Here is a 26,293-nt window from a genome sequence, read left to right on the forward strand (position 1 = left end):
TGCCTGGTTTTCTCCACACATACCACTTAGAAATAAGGCCAAAAAGTTCTATCTTGGTCTCATCAGACCAGAGAATCTTATTTCTCACCATCTTGGAGTCCTTCAGGTGTTTTTTTTTTTTTTTTTTTTTTAATCAAACTGGGGGCTTTCATGTGTCTTGCACTGAGGATAGGCTTCCGTCAGGCCACTCTGCCATAAAGCCCCGACTGGTGGAGGGCTGCAGTGAACTAGAACTTTCTCCCATCTCCCGACTGCATCTCTGGAGCTCAGCCACAGCGATCCTTGGGTTCTTCTTTACCTCTTTCTCCAAGGGTCTTCTCCCCAGATTACTCAGTTTGGCCGGACCACCAGCCCGAGGAAGGGTTCCGGTCGTCCCAAACGTCTTCCATTTGAGGATTATGGAAGCCACTGTGCTCTTAGGAACCTTAAGTGCAGCAGAAATCTTTTTGTAACCTTGGCCAGTTCTGTGCCTTGCCACAATTCTGTCTCTGAGCTCTTCAGGCAGTTCCTTTGACCTCATGATTCTCATTTGCTCTGACATGCACTGTGAGCTGTAAGGTCTTATATAGACAGGGGTGTGGCTTTCCTAATCAAGTTCAATCAGCATAATGGAACACAGCTGGACTCCAATGAAGGTGTAGAAGCATCTTAAGGATGATCAGAAGAAACGGACAGCACCCGAGTTAAATATGAGTGTCACAGCAAAGGGTCTGAATACTTATGGCTGTGTGATATTTCAGTTTTTCTTTTTTAGTAAATCTGCAAACCTTCCAACAATTCTGTTTTTTTTCTGTCAATATGGGGTGCTGTGTGTACATTAATGAGGAAAAAAAAGAACTTAAATGATTTTAGCAAATGGCTGCAATATAACAAAAGAGTGAAAAATTTAAGGGGGTCTGAATACTTTCTGTACCCACTGTACTTACTTTGATCGGAAGGGTGGAAAATGCTCAAATTCTGCCTGATTGTTGGTATGTGGTTACCCCTCTTTTACGGCTGTCAGTTGTCCAAGCAGATTCAAGGAGGACAAATCACTCTTAAAACACCCCACACCACAGTACAATCACTTAGGATAATCTTTCAGAGCTAAGCAACGATCGGGCCTTTGCTGACTTTGATCATAAGCGCAAAAAAAAAAGCTCAAATTATGTGGACTTGTCGGGATGTGTATACCCTACTTTAGCCATAATCAAGATCAGGGAGAAAAAAAGTTACTCTGAACACACACCAAACCGCAGTATAATCACTCAGGATAATCTTTTAGAGCCCACCGGTAATCCGGCCTTGCTGAATTTTATCGGAAGGGTGAAAAAAATGTTGAAGTTAAGCCTGATTGTCGGTATGTGTACAATTGTCTCTAGCCACTTTCAAGATCAGGGAGGGAAAAAAAATCACTCGTAACACACCCTACACCACAAGATAATCGCTTTGGATAATATTTCAGAGACATCCAATAATCAGGCCTTTGCTGCCTAGTCAAGTGATGGAAAATGCTCAGATCCAGCTCAATTATAAGTATATGTGTACCCCGATAAAGTCCGGCAAACACACTCTCCGAACTTGCTACACGATGAGACTTGTATTAATAACATAAAATGTCACATGAAAAATTCTGCGTACATTAATGACTGTGGGAGAAAAAAATCATCTACACCACGGGTGGGGAACCTTTCTCCCATCAGTGGCCATTTCAGTTTCTAAAAAATTCTCTGAGGTCCAGATCACATTTAAGAAAAAAAATTATATATGGACCCTAAGGGTGCCAACCCCTAAAATCCCCCTCACGTGTTGTTGAGTTAGACCTGCACATGTGAGCCCGTGTCATCAGATTACCCACACACACACCATTGTATTTATTGCCTCCATGTTATGTCACTGTTTCATTAGGAGGATGTTTGCTTTGTTGCCATGGAAACAGACGTTTTGGTGCTCACAGACACACTATAGCCAGCACTCTATGATTGACGCCTGGTTACCCTCACTCGCTCTCTCCCACACACGCACGCACAAACACACACACACGCACGCACACGCACGCACACACACGCACACACACACACACACACACACACACACACCGTAAAATAGGGTCTCACTCATTCCTCACCTTGTCGCTAACTGTATTTCTGCCAGATTCTGTGCGTTTTTTTTTACGGCGAGTTGGGAGAAGACATTTACTGACTCATTAGCGTAGTCTTTTATGGGCCAGCACATACACGTATGACAGATGCCGCGTAAATTGTACGACCGTGCAACGGCTTATTTGACACACATAAAAAGAAGGTTTTGAGTATTAAAGAAATGATTTTCTGGCTAAACATTTGATTATAAAGAATGAAATGAGTTGGATTATGTTGTAATGTCCGGACTTAGACACCTTTTTACATGGACCAAGAGCTGCTATTAGATTATTTTGACAAATGCCTGTAAATTAGCCAGGATTTAGAGTAGTTATGCACTGACCAATTACGTACATTTTAGCTACTCCAGCGTGACACGACTCTCTAAAAATCGTTTGTTCAGGGAAGCTTTGCGAGTGGGTGTGTGCGAGATAAGCAAGCAATGAGGAGAGAAGTCCAAGGAACCAAGTTTCAGTGTAATCAGATCATGTCGTGTTTTGAAAGGAGAAAACGTCAAAGACCTGTTAGATAACAGAGTAATTAAGATTTTGTTTATATCCATAATATTTTACCTTCTTTTCCGCAAGGTCTTTAATATTTACTCTATTTATTTTTCTATTTTCAAGCACTATGTAAGAAGTATATTTTCAGTTCAGTTCAGTGGGCATGTACGGTGTTTTTAATTGAAACCAAATTGTGCGCAATGTAAATCCTCCCATTTGACACGACTCAGCCAATTTACAAACTGAGCAAATTGAGTTAAATTCAGATTATTTATACTCTGCATAAGGCTCCGTAAAGTGCCTGAATATCCATCCATCCATTTTCTGAGTCGCTTCTCCTCACTCGGGTCGCGGACGTGCTGGAGCCTATCCCAGCTATCATCGGGCAGGAGGCGGGGTACACCCTGAACTGGTGGCCAGCCAATCGCAGGGCACATAGAAACAAACAACCATTTGCACTCACATTCACACCTATGGGTAATTTAGAGTTGTCAATTAACCTAACATGCATGTTGTTGGGATGTGGGAGGAAACCGGAGTGCCTGGAGAAAACCCACACAGGCATGGGGAGAACATGCAAACTCCACACAGAAGTATAGAAAAAAAATATTAAAGGAGCAAAGAAAAATATTATAATTATTATTATAATATTATGTATTTAACTTGAAGTATGCGTGTGTGTGTATATATGCTGTTCCCTCACCATTTCGCGCTTCACGTTTTGCGGCTTCAGTGCTTCGCGGGTTTTTCCAAAATATTCATAAAATATATATTTTTTTAAAAAGACGCGTTGTTTCATGTTGATGCGGGCCCTGCATGCCAAACAAAGAGATGAGTTGACTCAGAGGCTTTGTACATGCCTGTACATGCCTGTACTGTACGGGCACTCATACAAGGCGCGTGATTGGTTCCCGGCACGACATCGACCAATGAGAGCACGAGTGGATTTATCCCGTGAGCTGATTGGCTGCGCATCATCGCAGCCTCACCCAGCATCTTCCCTTGTTGTGTCTCGCCAGTCTAATCCACGCTGTTGTGTTCGCAATAACGTTTTTGTTTAAGTGATAATTTTTCAAATCCTACTTCGCAGTTTTTCACCGTTCCCGGGGGGTTCTGTTCCCCATTAACCATGAAAAACGAGGGAACACTGTATATGTAGAAATGTGTGGGTGTGTGTATATATATATATATATATTCATGTAATAAGCGGCACGGTGGATGACTGGTTAGAGCGTCTGCCTCACAGTTCTGAGGACCGGGGTACAATCCCCGGCTCCGCCTGTGTGGAGTTTGCATCTTCTCCCCGTGCCTGCGTGGGTTTTCTCCGGGCACTCCGGTTTCCTCCCACATCCCAAAAAAACATGTGTGGTAGGTTAATTGAAGTCTCTAAATTGCCCCTAGGTGTGAATGTGAGTGCGAATGGTTGTGTGCCCTGTGATTGGCTGACAACCAGTTCAGGGTGTACCCTGCGTCCTGCCCGATGGTAGCTGAGATAGGGTCCAGCACTCCCGCGACCCCTGTGAGGATAAGCGTCTCAGTAAATGGATGGATGGATAGTCATGTAATATATATTTGTTGTTAAAACATGACCAGAATATTTCTATAGTTATTCTATTAATTTCTTGACAAATTACAAAGCAAGTGTCAAGAAATAAATCAAATATTTATATTATTATGGAACAATTATTGTTTAGTACTATTAAAAATACATTTATAATAAAGAAATAAAAAATTTAATCCATCTGTCTATCTATCAGCAATAACAGCAATAAATATATCAAATATTTTTCTTTACGGTTTTCATTCGTCAACTACTAAAACACTAGCATATATTCAAATTTTTAAATGTTTTAAATAACTTTTTTATTTTATGTTTCATTAATATTTATTGTTCTATTTTCAGGCAATTAAGGAACATCTATAATCTACTCTATATCTATATGTGTAAATAAAGTGTTTTTGAACAAGGCTTCCTTAAGTTTTTATTACATTTTTCAACTCAGTTTAGTGTGACAAATCTACAATAAATATTTATGGGAATACTATAGAATTGTTTGAGATAATTTTATTTGACAGTGATGAAAAAAATATTTGGGACAGAATTAAAATGCATGCTGTTTTTCTGTTAACCTCTGACCCCTGCTATAGTTGGCGTGAGTTGGTTGGCGTACACTGTAACAGTATATGACAAACACCTACACAACACACACTCTCACAAGTACTGCTTCTTTCCCTCGGCTTTCCATACGTACACAGAGGCTTCACGCTACATTTCTCAGTCTATACCTCAAGAAAAAAACGCCCACGTATGTGACGCCCACTCAAAGCCCGTCAAAATAAAGGCACATGCACACGGGCAACCATGCGTGATCCGGCACAAAGGGATGCTATTTATCCATTCGGCGTCCTTTCAGCCGTATAAAAGGGGCTGTGAGGCGGGAGCATACACTCAAAATGACAGCGCTCCCCTTCCTGTCCACTTCTCTGTCACAGTCGCGCGCCTCGATACGGCAAGACGTGCGTTCACACGGGAGGCCGAAGGGGCCCGGTTGAAGTGAATTGTACAGGCGGCTGTGATCATACATATGTGGATTGAATTTAGTAGAATTTTATACGAAAAGTCATTCATTGTAAGTAGAACAAGACTGGATGTGGTGTGTTTCCTCAAATAGTGACCTCCCTTCAAATAGATGTCATGCCCCAATTAATCTGCATTGTACACCAGCAAAAAAAAAAAAAAAAAAAAAAACACCACACCTAAAAAAAAATAAAAAAAATAAAAAATAAAAATAAAAAAGGCTCCTTCTGCTCTCTCACTATCTGATTTTTTTAATGAAAAGTAATGCACTAATGCAATAGAAAAATATTGGGATTTCATATTTCCTCAAATAGGGGCCATTGGCCTCTACTTAACTATGTGCCATACCCTAATTAATTAACGTCATTCATCTTGAAAGAATAAACATCACACTTCCATGAGCCACCTCTTTTTCCTTTTTTAGGTGAAGATTGAATGATTGACACCACAAGGTGTAACGGTAGACGTCATTATTACAACACACATAAAGCACGCATGGCATCTGTAAAGCTGAAGTTTAAGGTGGAGTTTAACGACAGAAGTGCATCGCAGAATGTTTCAGACAAAATGGAAGATGTCTCAAGAGAATTTTGTCTTTTCTACCAAAAGTAAAACACTGTAATTACTAGAAAACAGATAAATTGGGTGTCGTATTTCCTCAAATAGTGGCCTCAGTCTGAATTGCTGCATTGGCCCAATTAATTGTATATCGTGAAAGCATAAATATCACATTTTTTCCCATCCATCCATACATTTTCTGTACCGCTTATCCTCACTAGGGTCGCGGGCGTGCTGGGGCCCATCCCAGCTATCTTCGGGCAAAAGGCGGGCTACACCCTCAACTGGTCGCCAGTCAATCGCAGAGCACATATGAACAAACAACCATTCGCACTCACATTCACACCTACAGGCTATTTAGAGTCTTCAATCAACCTACCACGCATGTTTTTGGGATGTGGGAGGAAACCAGAGTACCCGGAGAAACGCCACGCAGGCACGGGGAGAACATGCACACACCACACAGGGAGGTCGGATTTGAACTCAGGTCCTCAGAACTGTGAGGCAGATGTGGTAACCAGTCGTCCACCATTCCTCCACTGAGCTGTGTCAAACATGCCAATATGCACGTTAACTGGGAGGGCTGCCATAAATGAGTTAAAGAGAAAGTGTATCTTATAAACTCTGCATCTTTACTATCCAGTGAAAAGACTCTACAGAGAGATACGTGTTTAATTTCTTCCGTGACCATACTCGGCTCTTAAAACGCTCGTATCTCAAATCAACTTTCCCCACTGAACTGAATGGAAATGCAATTAATCTGTTCCAGCCCCCTAAAAACACCCAACTTTTTTTAACATGTTTTTTTTTTAATAGGAAGAACTGCACTGAACAGCATTGTGGTGTATAAAAACACTAACATTTGCTCTCCATATAACCTGGAAACATGAAAAATGCATGCATAAAACACAACTGTATCTAATGTATTCTTTCCGTGTTCCTCCTCACCTGTGGGGTCTATTGGCGGTAGACAACCCAACTTAATGGTGCATTACTGCCCCAAACTGATACTGCCCTTCCACTGCAAGGAAACTAATGTGAATTGATGGTGGCCGGATGTTGTGAAGTTTGCTGCTGCCAGACAGCACACACTCGTATCTTAAATTATACTGGTATCTTGAGAGAAAAAAAATCGGCCAAGCAACAGCTTGTATCTAAAGGCACGACACTCAGTAGTCGAACTCCAATTAGAATTTTTTGGGGGTAAAAAAACAAGGAAGGAAAATCATTTTTGAGTATTTACGGAAAAATATAATTAAAAAAAAAAAAAAAAAATCTGGTGATACAATCTTTTCATTGGCCAGTGACAAAATATTGTTTGTTTATTAATTGCATTTAATTATTACTTTAAATAATTGTCAGGGATTATTTGAAAAAATATTTATTATTTAGTTTTTTTAAAGTAAAATAAGCAATATTATTTGATATTATGATAAAAATATGTTAGTGTAAATAAAAGCCTCTGTGCAGTAGAAGCACCTTACCCCCAATGGATGCCTGGTTCTCTCTGCAGATACAGTAAGTAAACTCCCGTAGCTAATATACGAAGAAATAATTTAAAATGATATGCCCTCACCCTTTAACATGCACTGCGTTCATCATGTTTGTGGAGTGGGTTACTGCAAGGGACCAACATTTCTTTTTTAGAGCACGTCAGTGCAGACTTTGAAGCAATGACACTTAAAATACACTTCACTACGTCGTGGCATGAGTCACTAATAAAACAAATATACACATTGAAGAGGTCAGAGGATTTGCACGCTAAATAAACCTGTCGGTCATGTTCAGGCAAAATATTGACACACATGCTTTATTTTTATTTCTCTGAGCCGTCACCTTCTCTCTATTTTTTTTCTCTTACAAATTTAAACCTCATTTTGTCTGGCAGCTATCAAAACAGCAAATCAACACCAACAAGCTGCTCCTTAACTGGCCTACATACAGCACCTTCCATAGCCACTCATGCTATTGTCATGAAATGTTCATTTCTAATCCGGCGCTTACTTGTGTTTTGGATTCGAGTCTCTAACACTGATTTCTAACTTTCTATTTTTTAAACTGATCATTACCATCTTTCCACACCCACATCCGTCCGTCTATAATGACTTCGAATATATAACGTCGTCAAAGCACATCCTGGGGAACACGTCTCATTCCCACAAAAACACTGTCTACTTTCTTCCCTCAATCTCAGTTCAAAATGCACAGATAAAAAAAAAAAAAAAAGTAAGAGTAGTTTAGTAAATCTACTATGATGCTTTAAGGCACATGTCGAACTCAACTCGGGCACATAATTTTTTTGTGACCCACTGAAGCAAATCAACAGTGTCTACTTCATGCTTCCTGCTAAATTGATTTGTACTCTTCATTTTGGCAGAAAATCTGTACCAAAATTGCAAAACAAAGTCACTTTTTCCATAAATTACAAGCCATTTTTTTTCCCAATAAATCCCTTCTTAACATATATTGGACACTAGTATTTAGATTTAATTGATCGTCACTATTTTCCATGACTTCTGATTTCAAATTGTTGTTAAATAATTGTGTATATAAAATAATATGATGAAATGATTATACATTTATATGATTCTCATGGACAACGGCCGTGTGAGAGAAACCATAACTACTGAATTAGTGCCGTTTTAGCGAGCATGTTCAATTTTGGGACATCAGCTGTGCATTATTAGGTCCGTGTGACGAATTGCAGGTGATTGCACAGGCCACATGCAAATCAGCTTCGGCGTGACACACAAGAACGACGACCGTATGGGACGACAGCATGTCGGCTTACGTGACAGTTATTCGGCAGGCATCGGTGCCACTAGCGTATCATCCCACATTTGTGGTTCAATACTGTGGACATGATCTGATATGAGATGAGTGAAGCGGATGTGACACTGCAATGACGATTAAGTTCTACTTGTAAATGAATGTTTATCCAAATTATGAATTTCTGTTGATGGTGATAGTAGCATATTTATAATTGCCTGGTATTTTAGGATAAAATATATGGAGATTAAAAATAAATTTCTCACTTTCAGAATGCAATCTTTTAAATTCAGTGCATTAAAAACTATGGCGGAGTATTAGGACCATAATGAAAAGAAAACAAAAAAACAGTAAAAGTGCAACAACAACGAAATCATACAGCGACAAGAATACGTTGTAATGGTACAAGGAAAACATTTTAATCTTATGAGAATAAAATTGGAAATTACGACAATAAAGTAGTAATGTTACATGAGAAAAGTAGTAACGCTACAAGAAAAGTAATTTGCAGTTTTATGAAAATGAAGTTACAATGCTACCAGAATAAAGTCGGAATGTTACTAGAGTAAAGAAGACTAAAGTTGTGACATTGCAAAAATAAAGTCATAATATTTACGTGATTTTTTTTGGGGGGGACGTTTTCAAGTTACGGGAAGAAAATAGTAATGTTACGAGAAAAGAATTGTAATGTTGTCAGAATATGATCAGATGATTACAAGAATGAAGTTAAAATATTATGAGAAAAAGTCACAATCTTACAAGAATAGTCTTAATGTTATAAAAATACAATTGTAATGTTACAAGAATAAAGTTGGAAGTTTACAAGAATAAAGATATGGTTACAAGAGTAAAGTTATGAATAACATCATAATATTACAAGAAAGTAATCGTAATGTTACAATGTTAATATTACGTGACAGTTTTTCAAGAAAGTAACGAAGTAACGAGAACAAAGACATCATGCAAGCAACTCACTGAGATAGTGGGAGAAGTCAAAAGTCAATGGTTATGAGAAATTAGTCATATCATTAATTACATTGAAAAAAGTTATGTTATTAGGAAGGTAACATAATTCTACAAAAAAGAAGTTTTAATATTAAGAAAGAAAAAGTCGTATTTTTCATACAGAGTCAAATAAAGTCATAATAATAACATAATAATAAAAAAATTACAATAATGATGAGTGAAAATTCCCACAAACCGAAATGCAGGAGTCTGACTTTTTCCCCATAGTGACATTATTTATTTTCTTTTTAGTGTGGCCTTGATGCTCAGTTTCTGACCATTTTGGTGAACACAATTCAGTGCTTTCATGTAATGTTCTCTTTGGTTTGTATGCCAATGAATTCTAAAGGAAAATGAGAGCTGTTAATAAAGCAACTAATAAGTAACGTGCCAGACTGTCATAAAATGCCGCATCGACAAAAAGATTAACTCTTGGAAAAAGAGGAATATTTTTGCAACACATAAATTTGTCCTGTGCCAAAACAGTTTGGCTAATTGTCCCTGATGATATTCCTTTGTAATTATTTAGTAGTTTGTATTATTCAAAATTACTTAGTTGTAACAATTCTAATTGATGGGGAACATTTGCAACGAATGATAGTCCATTAATGTCGCTATGTTCCTTTTTACCTTTTTTCATGTCATTTGTTTTCCACCATCATTTTTTTTGTATTTTATTGTGTACGTAATCCATTACAGACCATGTGTGTATTGTGACTGCATGTTTACAAAAGTCCCTGACCTCACACAAACCAACACAAATGCAAGCGTTCTCACCTGTGCCAGGTCGTCCCATGATGATGTCCTTTCGCGGTGCGGGGTGAAGGCTCTCCACAGGTAGGATCAGGGGCAGCAGCGCCGTGGGGGAAGGGTGGCAGGGGACCGGCTGCTGCACCCCGCCCTCAAAGCCCCGGTTCTGCCCTCTTCCCCCAGAGCTGTCCACGCTGCATGGAACGGGGGTGGCGACGGTTGTGCTGACGGTGACTGAGAGGGCCTGCAGGTGGGCGCTGGTGGGGGTGTCCGAGGTGGGTAGAGAGGACGGCGAAGGTGACACGAGCAGCAAAGTTTGTGGTGGATTTCGCAAAAGGACGGTGCCATTGGGGATTGTGGCTGCTGCAGCGTTGATGGGTACGGGAACCTGGAGGCCAGAAATCGGTTGGGGTGTGAAGGGGGTTATGCCGTTGTCTTTAGTTAAAGGAGGTTCGACCCCTCCTTCTTTTTCACCTGCTTTTCCTAAGGGACACTCTATGAATTTTGTCAGCGGAACGTCAGGATTCCTCACAATGACGGGGGAGTCACGCAAGCTCTGCTGGGACACAGGGACCACGCGACGAGGTCCTCCGTCAGGGGTCAGAGGGGACGGAGGTGCCGCGGACACTAGCAGAGGAGGAGGGGATGTGGCTGTGAGGGACGGGGGCCTGCTCAAGGAGGGGGTGGTGGCTACCCTCAGCCGCGAGAGGGTGGGTGTGTGGGAAAGTGACGCTGGTGTTTGCGGGGACAGGACCCTGAAAGAGTTGTTGAGGTCACCCTGCTCCAGCTCTGTCTTAGGCGTGTAATTGTGGTGGTGCAGGGGCAGGTGCGGTGGAGGGGGTGCGTCTGGTTTTCTTTTACTGGGGCTCATCGGGACCGTAAACGTCAGGTTGCTGTGGAACTGGATGCCTGAAGTGTGTCTCTCCCGCTCTCCTCCCCCGGCTGGGGTCGTCGCCTTGCTGCCCCCTCCCCCCCCTGTGCCGCTTGGCTGCCTGTGCCGCCGGTGTTGAAGAACCGGGGAGGCGGTAATTGGGGAGAAGTTCGCCGGCCTGAAGCCAAACAGCGGGGAGGGGGAGGGAGAGGGGGCAGGGGAGAAGGGGGACTGATTGGATACGGGAGAAAAGGACGGTGTACCAGAGCGGGAGCTTCCTAGCGACACCAGCATAGTAGCCGCCTCACACTCGTCGAAGTCGAAGCGTGCCGACAGGTCATGGGGGAGGACGGAAGGGAGGAGCAAGCGGGGTCTGGAGTCTCCCCTGCTACTGGTCTCGCTACTCTCCCTCGACGTGTCATCCCATTCGAACTCACTGCTCACTCTGCCCCGCAGGTCAGACGGTGTCACCGTCCCTGAGCTGCTGCCCCCTCCGGCCCTCTCCCCTCCTCCAGCGGCCTCCATCTCCTTGGTCCTCATCGACAGGTGTCTGGAGCAATAGCCGCGACGCTGAGACTCCTTCATGCAGCCCTCCTTGGAGCACAGCCTCCTCCACTGCTTGCCGTTGAACTTTTTACGGATACCGTTCTGGGTGCACACAACGTCGCCCTTCTTGTACTTCTGCTGAGCCAACGAGAGGGGTGTCCTGGAGCGAGAAGAGGTAGAGGAAGTTCCCCCCATGGACAATTGTGTCTGGGTCTGAGTGGGAGTGATCTTGGTTGGAGGTAGATTTGGTGGAGTGCTGTTCATTTCGGAACTGAGTAAGGCAGGTGAAGGAGGAGGCTGGGGGCTTGCTAGGGTGGCGAAATGAGGGGGTCCCAAACCTCTCACTACAGAGAGGTGAGGTGAGGACGGGTGGTAGCTACTGGACTTTGAAATTATATTTCTATGCTGTGACATGGTAGAGTTTGTTTTGGGTGGTCCTGACATGTTAAAACGAGATACCTCAACATCTTCCTCTGGGATGTTGACTTGTTTCTGTTTCTGTCTGTCCGAGTAGACCGTGGTGGCCCCCCCGCTAGTAGTAACAGTGGAGGGATGAGGAGGCGGATGTATGTTTCCATAGGGATGCCCCGTGGCAACCCCTTGATGAGACAAGCCGTGGTTCAGCCTTGCTCCCCCTCCCAGTACACCCATTCCACTACTCAACTGGCAAACCTCTCTCTCCACCTCCATCTCCTCCCTCCACTCTCTTTCTTCCCTTTCTCTGTCCCGCTGTCTCTCCCGCGCACCCCCACCCTCAAATTGTGGGACATCCCAGGGAGGGGTGAGCAGTCTCAGATTCTGTCGGGAAACCCACACGGTCTGAGCTTTACTTTTTTCTCCCTCCTGACGGCCAGTGCCACCATCCAAGGTCTCTCCATCTTCAATCAGGACCACCTGGTAGGGGAACGAGACACCGGGGTGGGGGTCCACCTGAGAGACAACCCCCTCTCTGTACAGCAAAGGACCCCCCTCCTCTCCACCGAAGGGTACACACACTTTGGTACTAACCGCTACAGGCGACATGCCGGGTGGGGGGGCATCCAAAACTAACTCGACAATGGCCCCAGATCCTGATGCTGTCATCATAGTTCCGCCATTAAAAGGATATTTAACAATTGTGTCCTTTCCTTGGAGTTGAACTTCAACAGTACCCCCACTGACCCCCCTTACCACACCAGGTCTGAACACTGGGGACAGGGGGTATGAGTCTCTTGTCCTGAACCCCCCTTGAACTGTAGTGCAGACACTGCTCTCCATGGAGCTCCTTATCTGGCGACCCAACACTCTCTGGTTTTTCAAACCTTTAGCAAGTGCTTCAGCAAGCCCGCCAGTATCACTAACTCCCTTGGGCAGCAAGTTCAGCGAGGGGACGGGGGTCTTTCGATTGCTTGGTCCGTTTGCATCTGTCACGTTTAGATCAGCGGAGTGCTCACTGGCTGTGTCAGTGGAGGAAGAGTGCACTGAGTTGGGGGCCCCCTCTGATTCATTCTCCCCCACCTGGGACTCTTTTTCTTGGGTGGCTACTGTCCTGAGAGCCCCATTATGTTCTGTGGCTTTACTGGTCACATGTTGTAATGATGACTGATTACCTGAGTACACATTATTTCTGCTATTTACACTGCTATTGGCCATGCTAGTGTTATTTTTTGTAGTGTTTATAGTAGCATCTGTTTTTTTGTTAATTATATGACCAACGTTGTTGCAGTTCCTCAGATTATTCAGAGTCAGATTTACACTGTCACCGGTTTTGCTGTTGCTATTGCAGGAAGTGTTGCCTGTGGGTGCAGGGCTGGAGGTAGGAAGGATGGTGGGAGGAGTGGCGTTGCTGGCAAAGTGCTCATACGTGTATTTCTTTTTGGGAACGCGAGCCTTAAAAGTGGCTGTTTTTCTGCTAGACACCGAGGCTGGGCTGGGATTGTGGTTGGCGGCCAGGGGCGGTGTGGCCATGCTGTGTGGCGTGGCGGGAGAGGTAGGGGATGCTACAGAGTCGATGGACGTGCTTTGGCACGCCGTCACATCTTTTGCTGTCTTTACCGCATCCTTATCGGCGGACTCGACCGGTTTCCTCAGCCCGGTCAACTCTCCCCTCCTGGAGGCATCGTTGTCTGCGGTCAGATCCTTGTGAAGGTCGGCTGCTGTGGGTGGGCTCTGCTTGGAGAAAGTGCTGGGTGTGCTCTGTGGTGTTTTGCCGGGTGACTCCCGCTTTATTCTTTTTGGGTCTTTCTCTTGAGGAGCCTTAGCGCCCGCTCGCCTTCGCCCCCCTCGGCCTCGGGACGACAAAGGAGATCGCCCCCGTTGTTTCTTTAACGGACTCATTTCTACTTCGATGCAGATTTGCGTGACGTTACTCTTCTCTCTCACTCTCTCCTTTAAGGCACTTCTGTCTTTGCTTCTCTGTATTACAGAGCTAGAAGGGAAGATAGAAAGACACGGTCATTTAATTCTTCAATAATAAATAAATTAATTAATTCTTAATGCATGCATCCATTTTCTACTGTGTATCCTATTCAGGTTAGCAAACTGGGTGAGATGTGAGGTATACTCTAGACTGGTCGCCAGTTAATCACAGGTTAAATATAGAAAAACAAGCATTCACACTTGACATGTACACCAACGCCATTGGATTTACTGTAGTCTTCCATTAACCATATACAGTATGCATGCTTTTGACAAAATGGGAGGAAAACGGGTAACCCACACAAACTCCACCCAACCAAGATTTATATCCAAACAACACCTTCACACTCACATTTACACTTATGGACAATTTCAACTCTTTAATTATCCATTCATGGAACGAAGGAGGAAGACAGAATAAAAAAAACCCACATGGCCAAGATTTGAACTCAGAACCTTTGACTTTGAGACTAACCACATGCATCACCATGCCGCTCTATCTTCAATCCAAATTGTAACAATTGGCATGGTTGGGCATTTGACATTTACTGTGTTGCAGTGTGTCGCCTAGTACTGAGGATTTATAAACTTCACTCATAAATGCTTCCGTCTGCCATATGCAACCATGGCTTCCCTCTCCCATATCCACCCATTTTGGAAAAAAGATAAAGGACATCCAAGGTCGCTCCATTGCCTTTACTTAAGTATCCCATTGACTGCCTTTACCTAGGATGTCAAATTCATTTTTGTTGGGCGCCACAATGTAGTTATGATTTCCCCTCAGTGGGCTGTTATGACTATGAAACCACAAGTGTATAATCGCTTAGTCATATTATTACATATACAAAACACATTTATGATGACTGATTTTTAAGTAAGAAATCAAGGAAAATCTTTCGTTAAAATATTGTTCCATTTATTTTAAAAAGGGGTTTGCTAACAAAAAATGCTCGCAGTATCGCAACTGTTATTCATTCATTTATTGGCAGCCGTTTTCAAAGCTTCCAAATATTGGAATTATAATATAATTATGAACAACATATATTATATAATATATAATTATAAACTCAAGATCCATAGAATATTGTGTTCAGTTACAACATAGGCACAGAACCTACCAAAAGAAAGAGTAGACAGACTCTCTTCTTTCACGAGTAAAAAAAGTTTTTTTCTCGCTTTTCCATTCTTTTGCAATCAACAGGAGAACATGGGTTGGTTTCACCAAAAGCAACAGTTTCTGACCAAAAAGCTGAGAAAATGAGCTTTCCGTGACGAGAAACTTTGATGCAAACATTTTTGCTTTTGTGACACCTCAAAGCATAAAACAACAAAAACATGACTGGTAAATAATAATTTATTAAGAGATATACAGTACAACTAAGAGACGCGCCGTGAGTGATGCTGACTCACCGCACTGCTCGAGTTGAGCGCCTGTAGCTTTTTTACATGCCGTTTCGCATTCACTTGATGAACTAGCAACACTACCACAACTCTGTTTATACCATACATACATACTCCGTTTGAGTGTGAGGTGCCTAAACCTTTCCGAAATCCAACATGTTGGCATTTCTCTCCCTCATCATCGACATGACAAGCCAAGATTCACCCCAATCTTCATCTTCTACTATAAAAGCTATGCTGATCTCAAATCCAAAGCGATGCAACTGTACAGGGATCTGTTAGTCATTACAGGGATTTATAACGTGAAAAAACGGACTTGACGAATATGTACGTCAGTGGCAGTAAATGGTGGGATTTCAGTTGAATATAGAAGTCCATGGTACTGAATGAGTTAAAAGTGAAGACAATTAGGAATTTTGGTACAGAGTAGCAAGAAACATGAATTAGACACATGATTTGCTTTAGCGGGACACATAAAATGAAGTGCACATAAAAAGCGAAAAATGTCATACTACGCTTGACTTCCCCGAAGTACCTCAAGCTACTTTGACATACGACGGAGTAGCTTTTCTCACGCTACGGTTCACGCCGCGTCTTTATACTCAACATCACAACAACAAACCGTTTATTTAGCCTTCCATCAGGGAGGGAAAGGGGCTGGCGGCGGCCCTGAGTGAGGTCACCCTACAACATGAGTGTTTGAGAGGGAGGTAGAGGTGGTGGTGTGCGGATGTTTGTTAAGAGCGTTCTGGAGTAGTCGCTGGGAATTTCCACAGCCTCTCTCTCGCTCTCTCACTCCCCCCCCCCCCCCCCCCCCCCCCCCCACACACACACACTTTTTTTGAGCATTCCCCGTCATCTTCCGACACAAACATTTGGGCTTGGAGGAAGCCTAACTGGAATAATGCTGAGAAAAATGGGTGAAATGTTTTTAAAAAAGGTTACCACGAGATGCCAGGAAATAAGACAGACTGCTCAAACATGCCAGCATGTGCTGTCCTTAAGTGTATTCATGTACAAACGTAGAAATACGTTTGCCTCGTTATAATTACCACATGCGTAAAACTATAGACTGAGTGCATACACACATTTGCATAAGGTGACCTTGTTGTCAAAGACGACGTAATTCGCAACACACGGCGAGAACTAATCCCGTGTTTATCCTAAGACTTTCAAAATGACTTATCTCTTTGACCCTATTAATCAGAAACAAAGATTGTAATTTTCACATTATTCAGTGATTGTAATCACAACTGTGGCATTTACTAATTTTCAGAGCTCAGTAGGAAAATATAAACATTCTCTTAAGACTTCATTTCTGTGATAAAATGGTTGAGCCATGAACAGTGGATATAGAATATGAACACAAATTAAAATAGCATTTGTTTTCCCATGGTAAAATGTTTTAAACTTTCATTTTTAAACATGTACATGTGAATATATAAAGAAATAATTATACTGAGGGGAACATTATATTTTTCAATGTACAATAAGCTTGCTGCATAAGCATGAAGAAGTATTAGGGCCACAATTGAAACGCTAAAAAAAGCGACGAGATTGAAACACTAAAAAATGAGACAAGATCAATTTTGTCGAGTGAGGAGAAAAATGTCTCAGTATTACAATAATAAAGATGCAGAGTGACGAGAATAAAGTTATAACTTTACAAGAAAAAAAAAGGCATAATGTTACAAGAAAAACATTTTGCAATGACTAAAATAAAGTCATACTATAAGGGGGAAAACACAATGTTACATAAAAAATACATACGGTGATGACAATAAAGTTTGACTATTACGAGAAAAGTCATAAAGTGATGACAATAAAGTCAGTATATTACTAGCAATACATTGTGATGTTACAAGAAAAGTCATAGTGACAAAAACAAAGTCATAATATTGCAAGAAAAATGTAATGTGCCGAAATAAATGTTGCAGGGTGATGAGACAAAAAGTTGTACTATTACGAGAATAAATTCGTAACATTAAGAAAAAGTCATGTTCACAGAAAAATGTATTGTCACAAGAAAAAAGTTGTGCAGTTATGAAAATAACATCATAATCCTACAAAAAGTCATAATAGGATGAGAGAAAAGTTGCAGAGGGATGAGAAATAAGTATTTTGATGAGAATAAAGTTGTACTATTAAGCGAAAAATGGCGTAATATTACTAGAAAAATGTAATGTCACAAGAAAAAAAGTTGCAAAGTTATGCGAATAACATCAAAATATTACAGTGCAGTTGCAAAATGATGATAGAAAAAAGTTGTACAATTACGAGAATAAAATTGTAATATTAACAGAAAAATATAATATAGCAAGAACAAAGTTGTGCAGTTACAAAAATGAAGTCCTAACATTAGGAGGAAATCGCAATGTTGCATGAAAAATGTCACAGAATGACGAGAATAAAGTAAAAATATACGAGATAAAAGTCATGGCGTGACGAAAATGAAGTCGTAATGTAACGAGACAATACTCGTAAAAGCTTTGACCAAAAAAAGTCTGAGTGACAAGAATAAGGTCATATAATTCCAAGAAAACAGTTGTAGAGTGATAACAATAAAGTCAGATTGTTATGAGAAAAAAAGTCATGGGTTGATGGGAGTGAAGGTATGAAATTGCAAGAATAAAGTTGTTACGTTATGAAAATAAAGTCGTAGGGCTTTATTTTCGTAGACTGCGTCGGAGTGCCAATGGCGGTGTACCTTGATTTTCATACGAAGCGTAAGGCTTGCTGGCGTGTTTGCCAAATTGGCAAGATGGGCCTACCGATGCAACGAGGAAGTGTCCTTTGACATCCGCCCAGCGTATTTGACAATTTGGTGACTAAAAGTTGGTCTAAACATACACTGGGTCAGACCACATCTAACTTTTGGCGAAAGGTAGACAGCTGGTCAAACGCGATTTTGGTGAATTTGATCAAGGTGCAGGTCAGGACAGATACGCGAGCTTCCCAGACATGTAGGCGATCAGGTATTTCATTCATAAATATGTGAACAGGTACCGAACCCTCTGAATCACTGTAGAAATAATTTCATATAATGCATTATTATTATTATCCTAATTATTGTATTGTATTATTGTATATATTTGAAATCATCCCACGTACTCCTCGGCACGCAGCATTGGGGGTCGGGGGTTGGAAACAAACAACCGTTGGAGGGGATATACATAGATTAATGAGTTCTGTGGACATATTTAAGTCATCATCGATTTTTCACCAGCTCATTCTGTATTTAATAAGGGTACCCGCTAACGTTCATTGGTCAAGTCGCACACAGATCGCTGTGTCCTCTTCTGCATTTAGAGATGTCAACATGCGCTTTTAAAGAAAATGAAGGAAGCGACTTCAATTGGACAGGATTGAAGTTGGCCGTGGTGACGCCCACACCAGCGCAGACGTCCCATTGTAAATGTGCTGGGGGTATGCCGGTCCATGAAATCACCAAAACCGGGTCTATCCCACCTCCCCTCAGAGTTACGTCAAGCACAGCGCTGGATTTGTGCTAGTCACGAAAATAGAACCCTAATGTTACATCATTTACGAGAATATTTAGTTTATAGTAATAAGTTGCTGTCAACACAACATGCCGGAAGAAGTGCTTGTCGGGTGTTACACAAGTTAAACTGTTACATCACTGTTCCAACTTTCATCTCAAACACTACCTCCAAAGCCGGGAAATTGTATTGTCACCTTCACCCGGCCCCGTCCCCCCTTCCGTATTGGTACCTCTCATACAGAACCGCAACGCACTAAAAAGGCACAAAATTGCTGACTTTTACAAGCAGTGTGAAAGGGGCTATTATTATATCCAGATTCAGAAAACTTGTTTTTATATTTTCTGAACTGCCGTCTGTCCATTTTCTATACCGTTTATCCTGTTCAGGGTCATAGGAGCTGGCTGAAAATTTGAGGTAACCGCAAGATACAGATACACTGCCACTCGAGTCAAGTGGGGAAAAAAATGGAGCAATTAAAGTACTGTGATGCCCTGGCATGTGGGCAAGGAAAGCCACAGTTGCCGACGCACTCTCAGCCATTTATTGAACGGGACAAATACTCAAACACACAAATACAAAATGAGAACACTCGCAAGGAGCTGCTGTATGACACGACTCACACCCAGACACTCACGCTGACGAACCGGCCAACCCGACCGACTCCAGCTCCTGACATTACTCACGAGGCTACGCCCCTTAAAGGCACACATCTAACACACGAATACTACAGTGCGTACAGTTATACACTGTATAAAACCAGTTTGCTTCTTTATATTCTTTTGTTAAAATGTTTTTATACAATACAGTGCTGTATTTATTGAACAACACATTGTTTTGAGGGGCTCGAACAGATTAGTAGCATTTCAATTCATTTCAATGGGGTAAATTGATTTGAAATACAAGTAAATTGAGTTATGCACTTGGTCATGTCAAACAAATGTACTTGTAAGTCAAGGTACCACTGTGTTTCAACTTTATTTATGTAAAATATCCCTCCCCTCGTAATATTTCAACCTTTCGCTACCCTAATACTTCTTAGTAAAGGCACACATTTCCTTTCCTCCTATTTGTTTCTTTAAATTGCATTGTACAATTTAATATATAAAATGTTCTTATCATGGTCTTATTTATTTACATCAGAGCTATTCAGTTTGCTCAAGGTGAAAACACTCACATTATCATTTTCAATTCATTTCCATACCCCAATGTGACTTGAAGCAAATATGTGTTATTACGCAAGTAAGCAGCGCTACCGTTTTTGCTATTTAATAACTAATGTTCGTAATGTGTCACAAAGAGATAAGCAGGAAGGAGTCGACAACTCCCGGCTGACCGACCGCTCCACGGAATCGCTGGATGATCTTCGCTCGGAAAAAATGTGTTCGGTCATGCTTGCGGTGCCGTGAGTGTGTGCAGTTGCGTGTGTGTGTGTGTGTGTGTGCGTGTTCGCATTCTGTTATAACACAGAAGAGTTTGGGCCATTCTGGCATCTTGACCCATCTCTTTCTTTTCACTGGAAAGTATTTGGGGATAGCTTTTCCTTCAGTGTCAATCGAGTTATGAGCACGGTGGCTTCTTTTTTCATCTCTGCCTAAAAAAAGAACAGAGCGCATCATTCTTGTTCGCTCGAGCGAGAGATGTGAAATTCCCGGCGTAAATGGCGAGGCTGCCAAGCCCACTCTCGGAAGAAATATAGTATAATGAATACATAAAAGGCTCGTTTCTACATTTAAATATATGTTTAACTGTATGCAGTGGAACCCCCAAAGTTAGCTGAGTGAGATTTACTCCAAGGGTGTGTTTTGCTTTTTCTTTGCTGTTTTTTGGTGATGCTAAAACAGAGGGCTACCATAATGGCAAATGACCAAGTGTCATGATTACCACAGAATAGGAAATGGGACTTATTGTGACACAGGCTGCTCAGTACAATTAATTCCCATACACATTTGGTCAATTATAATTTACTCACAAATTTCGACCAGTCTTCAGTTTCTTATTATTGAATAATATGACATACTTTTAAAAAGGACACTTTTTCCCTCAGAACATGAACGCTTTCTGATAAAGCTATAACTTTTCTGGCAAAATAAAGTCTCATGACAACGTACTTTTCTTAAAATAAATAAAGCTTTTCTTGGAAAAAGTTTTGCAAAATTGTAAAGATCTGTTACAACTTTATTTTTCATAATACTTATTATCAGATTTAATCCAACATTATTAAATTCTTCTGGAAAAATTACTTTTTTCTCGTAACATTACTCGTAAAAATTGGGACTTTATTGTTAAAATGTTAAAACATTGTGTGTACAGTAATAGAGGTGTTATGATGGTGTTATGAAGGTGTTATGACAAGTGTGAGCCTGGTAACGATTCATTCAATTGAAGGATCCAAAGAATACGACATCATGCATTAAACAATATATATTTAGATCACTGATGGTCAACTGGAGGTCAACTCTCCGGCACTTGATTTTAGTGTATTCAATAAATGTAATCTTTGTCCAATACGTATCCTCCCTTTGTATGTAATCTAAGGGAGGAGTGATCAAGGCATTCGATCGAGAGCGAGCACGTTACTGTGACGAGACGGACAAACGGCGGGCTTGTTGTTTCCATGGCGTTAGACCGGACAAACACAGTCAGGATAAAGCAATGTAACCTCGGTGTCCTCTCATTACATTAAACATCTTTGATGCTTTCTTTGCAGAATTTGCAGAGCAGTCATGCACACGTTGTTACAATCTCTCTTGTGTCTCTCTCTCTCTCTCACACACACACACACACACACACACTCACGTTACTGAAACGCATTAAAAAGGACATTTCTGTTCAACACATACATGAAATGACACCATTTCTTAAATATACAAGAACACAAATGCAGATTGTATGGGGTCTGTGCAATATTTATAACTCCACTACTTTGATGCCCTAACACAATCTTCATATGAAAGGTCATGGGTTGGCAATCTATGGCACTTAGATGATTTGCACATTTAATGCGGCCTTCCATGCAATTTCTAAAAACTCAAAAGTTTCTTATTTATTAAGAGCATCCATCCATTTTCAACACCGCTTATCCTGGTTAGGGTCGCGGGGCGCTGGAGCCTATCCTCGCTGACTTCGGGCGAAAGGCGGACTACACCCTGAACTGGTCGCCAGTCAGTCGCAGGGCACATATAGACACGGACAACCATTCGCACTCACTTTCACACCGTCACTGAGTGGGAACTGAACCCACACTGCCTGCACCAAAGTCAGGCGAGTGTACCACTACACCATCAGTGACTCTTCTTAAGAGCATTTATCGGTTAAATCTAAAAGGGGGTTATAAGAGCCCCCTTGGAATCGTTGTGTTTATTATTCTTCCATAGAATAAGTCACCTTTTGGGGGACTCAACATGCAATTACTGTGTGTATCCTGGGAAACCTTTATGTATTTTCAAGGTCCTGAACACCACCCCGAAAATGTCACTCAGCATCGTGTGGAAGGTCAGAAAAAAATTACCCCCCGACACCAGTTTCACCAATTGACATCAAAATGGGTGGACAAAAAAGTCTCAGGGACCGAAATTGAACAGGAAGTCGGCCATTTTGATTTGAAGCAGACATTTTGGGAATTTGCCCAAACGAGCCCCAATTGGAAGCAGGTATCCTGGACAAAAGGGCGACACTAAATTGCATGGCTTTTTTGTCTCTGTCATCTAATGTATTCGGAGCATGACGTCAAAGTTTGACAATAAATTTGAGGCTTCGCTATGAAAAGGGGGGCGTGAGGGCCCCTTCATCACTTTTAATTAGCATCATTCCAACTAATTATTTGCATTTTTAAGAGCATCAGCATGCAGTAAAACTCACCAATTTTAGCCAACGCACGTATCGAGTCGAACAGTTATGTCTTTTAGGGTCGTGTTAGTGCCGTGGGAAAAGTTCGACAAAATCGGCACAATCAACACAAAATTGAACGGGCATGTCTATCATACCAGGATGCACAAAAAAGTGTCAACAACCTATGCCCAGAAAGGAACAGGAAGTTGGGCATTTTGGTTTGAAGCAGCGATTTTGGGCAAATTCCAGGGTTTGGACTTTCAACTCTTAAAATATATTTTTCCCTGTGACCGACCACACGCCTAAAGATAAAACATCAGGCATTTAACAGTTGTGGTCATATTGTGTCTGGTGTCCTCCAATAATCTCGACACAGGACACCACACATAAAGATTGTTCCGCGGCCGAACTCGAAGTCTCACGTGATCACATGGAATCTCACAAAAACGAAGACGAACAGACACTTTCGGGTATGCGCTGATGTTACCCCAGTGTTTTTGAGGGAACTTGAGGCGGGACCGTTGTCGTCAAAAAAAAGACTTGCTTTGGAAAATACTTCTTGCCGTCTTGGTAACCCACTTTTATGTAAAATATCGCATCGGGTAGGACTTGTAGGACGTGTTTGATGTGCTTGGCCGGTACGGGGCAGATTCTGGGCAAAAACAGCCCTATTGTCTTTATGTGCGTACCGCGGTGGCTTTACTCTTATAAGGGAATTCACCCAAATGAGCTCCAATCTGTAGCAGTTCCCAATTCCAATTGTTCCCAAAGACTGAGCTGTGGGAAATAACAACTTAATTGGTCCGAAAACGTATATTTAATTGTTCATGTATCAATGCCAGCGATCACTGAATTGAATGTTCAAACTGTGCATAATGTTACAGCATCTTAAACCTTTTTAATCCACTACTGCACATTTGTTGAGTACAGTTCTAATTAACAGTTATAATTAACTTTAAAACACAATACATTTGCACTTGATATGATAGCGGTTTGTTTTCATACATATATTTTGGTATTTCTTAATTTCAGTTTTATGTGCAATTCATTTTAATTGAATCATTATTTAAGTACAATGTTTTTTTTATATTCCCATATCTAAGCACAGTGTTCATGTTTGAAAGGCTGACAATAATCTTTAATAATTTTTTATATGTACTGGTTCGGACATCTGCTTCACGGTTCTGAGGTCGTGGGTTCAAATCTGGTCTCTGGCCTTTCTGTGTGGAGTTTGCACGTTATCTCTGTGCCTACGTGGGTTTTCTCCGGGTACTCCTGCTTCCTCCCATATTTCAAAAACATGCATGGTAGGTTAATTAAAGACTCTAAATTGTCCATAGGTGTGAATGTGAGTGCGAATGGTTGTTTGTCTATATGTGCCCTGCGACTGGCTGGCAACCTCTTCAGAGTGTACCCTGCCTCTTGCCCAAAGTCAGCTGGAATACGCTCCAGCTAACCCGCTACCCTCGTGAGAATGAGTGATACAGCGAATGGATGGATGGAGGGATTGATATTTTTAAGGGATAAAACCTCTGCCTCTACCTCTGCCCCTAATTTTTGATGAACACTTAGGCCTACTACGTTGTATTTTAATAATGGTCATTCGGGTGATACTTGGAGAGCCAAGTATTACTTGGTGTGAAAAGTTTGAGAACCACTAATGTGGACGATTTGCCTTGAAAAAGGGGGTACGCGGGTGCATTCGTCACTTCTCGCAGCTTTGATTGTGTTAAGAATTTCATTCTGGTGGATGTGGGGACAGCGTTTGCCTTTAAGTGGGTCACGCAAGCAAGGAGCAAGATGCGCTTACACACACTTTGGCGTGACGAAATATGAAACGGCAAATATTCGTTGTGATGCATTACTAGCTTTTCGGGGCATGACAGGCCATATTTAAATGCTCTCGGGGTCCGTAAAAGGACCACGGGCCGTAGGTTGCTCCCTGGAGCTATTGTATTCTGGTTCCTACTGAGCCCAGGTCCTTGATCGGGAATGGCCGAACTTGTCATCATGGACACCGAGGTCCCTCCAAGGATATATTTTATATATTAAAAAAAAAAGGCAAAAAGCTGCATCATGCAGATGATACTGGCTGTGACTGACGGTGGTGATGAAGTGTAGGAAAAGCTCATAGCCAGAGTACAACTATCATGTCTATGACTCAAAGGCCATCCGGTAAACAACACCTTAAAAAAAAGAAAGAAAAAGAAAGAAAGAAAGAAAGAAAAAAAAAAAAAAAACAAGTTTAATCAAGTGACGTTGTTTTTTTAATGGGATGGCAATAGGACAGGTCGGATTCCTGCCTCTTCATTCGCTAAACAGTTATTAAATCGTTTGACGTTTGGACAAATAAATAAATAAATGTTAGCTCGCTAAACGAAAGCTGCCCGGTTGTAAAAGCCTTCGTAGTACGCGACGCACGACTTACTACTACTACACAACAACAACCACGACGACAGGCGCGGTAAACCGGGCGAATTGGCCTTTAATTTACCACGTTACGGCTCACAATCATCGTTTATATATATATATATATATTTATTTATTTATTTTTAAATGAAGAAAATGTCACGTCGTGGCTGTTTTTAATTCGGACCACAGTGTTGCGAAAAGAGGTCGACGTGTGTTTTTCGACACGACGCCAACACGGAAAACGTGTCGATAAAAGTAGCGAAAATCCACCATAATGTTATAATATAGCTATATTAGTGTTATAATTTGTGCTGGTTGTCATGTTTATTCGCGGTATGATATTTTGATAAAGTTTTAAAGCTTGTTATGTAGTGTGTGTGTGTGTGTATTCGTGTATGATACCCCCCCCCCACCCTGCCTGCCGAGCGGTTCGTTTTTCCGGGCAGAACAAGAACAACAGCCCGGTAGTGTGGCAGCATATCCCCACACCCGTAAAGGAAGGTTTTAAATCAGTTGAGCATCACAACCTCCCCCTTCGCTAACTTAGTTTGAACTCACCCGAGCGGAGCTTTTTCCTCTTCAGCGGGGAAGGGGAAAAAAAAGATTTATGGTCTTATTTTGCGGATGAGGCAACCCGTGCGGCACCCGCGAACATCCCCTCGGTTGTCGTCTCGGAGGACTCCGGAGTCCCTTGGGGCGAGTTACTTTTCCCAACCGTCCAACATCACCAAGCTCCCCCCACTGTAACTCCGAGGAGGATACGGCAAAGTATCCCTCGTCTCTTTTCCACTACAGTCACAAAATGGTGAATGAACCACTAACAGCTGGGCGCAGCGGCCAATCGGACATCGCTGATATGTACAGTAGCCAATCGGCGGCGGTGTCCCGAGACGAGGGGGATGAGCGAGCTGTCAAGGTCCACTTGACGGACGGGGCCAGCCGACCAATAGCGGCGGCCATGCTCAGGCAAACCTGCATCCCATCCAAACTTTACAGTAGCCAATGAGAGCTATGGGAACCATAGGAACAGCACGAAGCGGGCTGAGGGGCAG

General features: G+C 41.9%; 1 protein-coding gene across 2 annotated transcripts in view; it reads right to left on the reverse strand.

Moving 5' to 3' along the window:
• Positions 1-26,025, reverse strand: part of cicb (capicua transcriptional repressor b) — a 68,552-nt gene extending 42,527 nt beyond the window's left edge. For both annotated transcript variants that reach the window (XM_061674332.1, XM_061674330.1), the window contains exons 1-2: positions 25,800-26,025; positions 10,311-14,107 (exon numbers count right to left, since the gene is read on the reverse strand). In XM_061674332.1, coding sequence (XP_061530316.1) covers positions 10,311-14,016 — 3,706 coding nt within the window. In that variant the 5' untranslated portion in view covers positions 14,017-14,107; positions 25,800-26,025. The remainder of the gene's footprint in view (positions 1-10,310; positions 14,108-25,799) is intronic.
• Between the last annotated feature and the right edge of the window lie 268 nt (positions 26,026-26,293).

The sequence above is a fragment of the Phycodurus eques genome, chromosome 4, assembly GCF_024500275.1.
Source record: "Phycodurus eques isolate BA_2022a chromosome 4, UOR_Pequ_1.1, whole genome shotgun sequence".
Lineage (NCBI taxonomy): Eukaryota > Metazoa > Chordata > Actinopteri > Syngnathiformes > Syngnathidae > Phycodurus > Phycodurus eques.